Source organism: Alligator sinensis, unplaced genomic scaffold, assembly GCF_000455745.1.
Source record: "Alligator sinensis unplaced genomic scaffold, ASM45574v1 scaffold1368_1, whole genome shotgun sequence".
Taxonomy (NCBI): Eukaryota; Metazoa; Chordata; order Crocodylia; family Alligatoridae; genus Alligator; species Alligator sinensis.
In genome coordinates this window covers 635,329-640,063 of record NW_005842725.1, presented here as the reverse complement: position 1 = coordinate 640,063, position 4,735 = coordinate 635,329, and the positions used below count along the sequence as shown (strand labels likewise).

Here is a 4,735-nt window from a genome sequence, read left to right as displayed (position 1 = left end):
TGATAGCTAGGTGAATCCAGGCTCAGAAGGTGCTAGTGCTGCAGATCCTTCTGACCTGGGGATCCCCGTCTGCTGTCCGCTTCCATCTAAGGAGTGTGCTGCAGGTTTTGCTTCTAACTCCCTCCTCCACTAATTTCTTCCTGTTTCTTCATTTGGCACATGGCTCCCACTTGGGTCAGGCTCCCTGTTTTAATTAGTTCTCATCCACTGACAGCTCCCCTGTTAGCTGGCTTCACAGCTTGACTACATGACTAAAAGGAGAACTTGATAGCCATCTGCATGTGTTTGAAGGGTGTAAATATCAAGGCTTCATAGGAATTATGGGGGGGGGGGGGGGGGAGGGAGAGAGAACAAAGCTACAGAACTAGAAGCAAGGGAATACATTTAAGGAAAGGGAAATTTCAGGTGTGAATATCCATCTCAATGAGAAAGAGAGTGCTTGATTATAGAAGCTTCTACTTAGCAAGGGTGGGTAGCTGCTTCACAGGAACCTTTAACTCAAAGGACAGGATATTCAGAAATGCCCCTACATGATTTAATAGGTCTTTTCTTGCTCCAGGTTCAGTGACTGACCATCTGCTAAAATAGAACTCATACATCACACAAAATAGGTCTCATGAGAGAGACCCTGAGCAAAAGGGATGGGGTACAGCAGGTAACTACCACAGCATGACTGTCTAGTACAAGAGGTCCGCTGTCGGCTGGCAGAGTCACTGGGACCACTGAGGGCAGAGCTGGGAGGCTTTGAGTTCTAATCTTGGCTCTGACTCGCTGCATGGCCTCAGCCAGCTCTTTCATGGGGAAAAGCTACCACTTTCTTACCTTTAACTTCATCAGGCATTCGCATGTCATTAATTCCTTTGGCTTCCTTTACCAGTCACCTGCCCTTTTTACCAGTAACTTATAATCATTGCCACCCACTTCCCTTCTTTTCTATCCTTAGGATAGCATTACCATTATTATTATCTTATGTTTTATTGCTTCTTCCACATCTCCTTTGAGCCAGAATGGCTTCTTGCCCAGAATGACTTTTATTGTATCTGTGAAATACTAGATTTCAGGTATTCAGTGGTCGTGTCTATACGTGTATTAATGTGCTGTTGTTACTGCACCTTTAGTACCTCTAATATGAGGTACTAATTAAATGTGTGGTGACTGGTGTGCAGTAGCACCAGTACACGGTCTTTTTATGGCACTTAGTGTGCAGTAGACTAATTCTACTGCGCATTAGCCCACTAGCCTGGCTTTTGCCATAACGCGCTAATGCACATTAGAATTAGTCTTCTGAGCATTAAGCATCCAGTGTAGACATGCCCCATCAGATGTCCATAGACCATTTCCAGCTTTCCTTTGACAATTCCCACTTTAAATTGGCACTACTGGTTGGTTAGGCCAACAACTACTTTAAGCTTTGGAATATTAGCCCTTTTATTGTTTAGAATTTCAAACATGCAGCGGTTGGTTGATGCCATATTTGGTTTGTACAAAGGAAATGTAACTGGATCACAAGCATTGGTACCTAAGCAGCAGATGACTTCTAAGGCAGCAGTTAACTCGTTTTTGCCCATCAGAATTATCTCCAATATCGCTCATCTATGCTTATTCTAGAAATGCTAAGGATGTGTTGTTACTGTTCATATGCTACTTCCAGAAAACATTCCCCAGCTTGAAGTCATCCCACAAAATGCTGTTTTTCTTCCAGCACATTATTTACAGATACTTGAGAAGCAGCTTGTTCTGAGGCTTGATGGTCTGTAACCAACACCTCAATTTTACTTTTACTAGCTGAACTCTGATTCATCTGCCCAAAGAATCTGGCTTGTCTCTGATCCATAGACATCTGAAGTCCTGTGTTTCAGGATTGTCTATTATTCTGCCAATGGAAAGATTGCCTCTGACATGAAGTGCCACTGCCTCCCATGCTTTTTCTCATTCCGTCTTCACTGGATAAGTTGTAGCCATCAATTTTAGTGCCCCATTTATAGGACTTATCCCACTAAGTCCCAGTAATATCCACCATATGTTCCCTCTCATACATGTGTGTGTCTGACTCCTCTTGTTTCTTACCCAGCCTCCTAGGATTAATATACAAACAATTGAAAATGTGACCCTTATATGTTTCACTTGTTTTTGGATATATTGTGTGTGTCATTAAGGACAAATCTTGACTGCTAAAGAGTTAATTACAAAAATGTAGTTTAAGGGGGTGGAAAAGCCATAGTCTCCTGGTGAGCCAACCTCTGCCTATTGATTGAATTTGTTTCCAATAGGTACTGCAAAAGCTGGAGTGATCATGGGAGCTGTCATAGGAGTCCTCCTGGCCTTCTTCCTGTTCGCAGTGATTATTGTCTATTTGTTACAGTACAGAAAGAGGGACAAGAAGGATTCCCAATCCACTTACAACGGGAATGAAATAAGGTTAGAACCTCTGACACCACTTCACTGTCCACAGCTCTCACCTTACTAAATCAGGAGGGGCTCTAACACCCTGTGCATAAACCCATGCATATCAGAGCATAAATGATAAGTCTGGGGCATATGAAGGCAGATGCTTATTACTGAGCTGGCAAGACAGCATGCACACAGACTAGGGGAGAGCTTCAGATTTGGCTTGTGGGAGGTCTTGTGAAGGATTGGAGATGAATGTAGTGCTCATGGAAGGTACTAGGGAAGCAGCCCTGGAGGCTGGAATCCATCAGCCACAAGGCAGGCCCAGCCCGGGGAGCATCAATGCAAACTTCCTCATTCCCTCCTCCCTGACCGGGTCCCACATGTGGCAGAGAGGGGAGCAGCCTAGGCAGTGCTTAGCTTCTTTTCTGATGGTGCTAGCAGAAGTTATCAATTCCATGGGGATGGCTCCATGGTGCCCTCAGGGCACTGAACTGGGCACTGGCTACTAACCTGCTAGCCCATTGGGTCACTACTGACACAGCTGAGATTTCACCTGTAACTTAGCAGGGAAAGGCTCTGGCTCCAGCTAACAGAGCCCACCTGTTCTAATCCTGCTCCCGGGCGCCTGTGCCTATTGGGCAAGAGCTCATCTTGGGGTGGCAAGTGCAGCTGATCAAGCTTTCAGATTCCTAGCTTGGCTGTTTTTGATACCAGCTCTGACCACTGTAGCCACAGTTCTTTGAGGACTGGGTTGGCCCTGTGTGCATAACATGCCTTCTAGGTCCAGGGTATACAGTCCAAAGAGCACAGCCCTGTGTGCCTGGCATTAGAGCCCAAAAAGACTGTGGGCTGGAGAGAGCTGGAATATGAATGTCTTGCCAGTCTGCTGCTTTGTTGTTACCTCTTATTCTTGTTGCTCTGCGGCTGATCCAATGGACATCATTGTAGCCAGAGGAGAAAGTGAGTGGCTGGTTAGACTTGTAGCAAACAGAACGAACAACCAAACACTGAGAGAGAGTCAGAGAGTGCCCAGCATGGGCGACTGGTCCCCCCCCCGGCCACCCCAGCCAATCCGCAAGTGGCTTCCGGGTGAGCGCAGTCAGCTGTGAGGGGACCACGTCTCCTGGCGCCCCCGCTCCCCAGCCGGCGCTCTCGGGGGGGCACCAGCACTCTCACCTGCCCCCACTTGCCTGGGAACGCTGGCTGTCAGGGGGTCTGCTGGCAAAAAACGCTGGCTGTCAGGGAAGGGTGCTGTGCTGGTGAGTGTTCAGGGGAAGACTGCAATGCCAGAGGCACTCAGTAGCCTGCTACTATGGCCAACATATTCACAGCTGAATGGTGCAAATTTAGAGCAGCGTGCACAGAGGCAGCGTTGTTCAGGGAGCTCGTTGTGTGGGACTGCTGGTACTGCAGATAGACTGGGGCATGTTCACTGTGATGAGACCTCCAGTGGGTGGGAGCTGCAAGCAGAGGGACATGGCTGAGTGGTGCTGAATCCAGCTTTACAGACTGTCTTTGCTAGTGATACACTAGTGCTCTGTCCTGCATGTCCCCAGAACCCTTAAACATGGAAGGGAGAGAGGATAATGCAGAAGGGCTTGAGGAGGCTGGCGTTACCAGTAGGAGCGGACATGAGCAGTCTTGGGAATATGCAGTCAGCATTAGGTCTGCTGATGCTTTATGCCAGCTGAAGTCCCAAGCCTACATTACTGATTGATTTTTTCTTCTGTGAAAGTGAGGATGCCACTGCCCCAGGGATCACGGAAACCTCCTTGCAGAGGAGAGAGAGCGACCCTGGAAACCACTTCCTGGAACGGCCGTCGTCACAGGCAGAGTCCATGAGCACCACCAAGTCCAGACTCAACATCGTTGTCTGAGGCAGGGATGGGCTTGCTTCTGCTCTGTTCAGGAACTGCTGCTGTTTTTGATATATTACATTCTTTCTTGTTATTAATTAAGTTTTTTATTGTGGCAGATTTGCAGCAGAAGGAGGTTTTACCCACTTCAAGGAACCTTTCCTTTGTGACCTCCAGTCTGCCTAGGCAGCACTTCCCACATTGGATGTGTTGTTTGTTTTGTAGTATTTCCTCCAACATTTCATCATAACCATTTAATACGAAAAGCCGTGTTCTCTGATTGGCTGACATAAAGGGCTTATTAACCATTCAGGATGCAGGGGTTTCCGTAGTTATTATTTGGCTATTTCCCCACAAATGCATTGAGAGTGTATATGTCTCTTGATGCTGTTGCCTTCTGCTCTGCCTGGCCCCAGGACTCAGACCTACCAAGATGTGTGCCCGCAACTAAAACGCACCTCAGTGTAGCTGGAGCAGAAACCAGAAGG

At 47.3% G+C, this 4,735-nt stretch overlaps 1 protein-coding gene across 1 annotated transcript in view; it reads left to right on the top strand.

Moving 5' to 3' along the window:
- VSIG2 (V-set and immunoglobulin domain containing 2) overlaps positions 1-4,268 on the top strand; it is a 22,080-nt gene extending 17,812 nt beyond the window's left edge. The window contains exons 6-7 of the mRNA XM_006034334.1: positions 2,271-2,418; positions 4,127-4,268. Of these exons, the coding sequence (XP_006034396.1) occupies positions 2,271-2,418; positions 4,127-4,268 (290 nt within the window). The remainder of the gene's footprint in view (positions 1-2,270; positions 2,419-4,126) is intronic.
- The last annotated feature ends 467 nt before the right edge of the window (positions 4,269-4,735 follow it).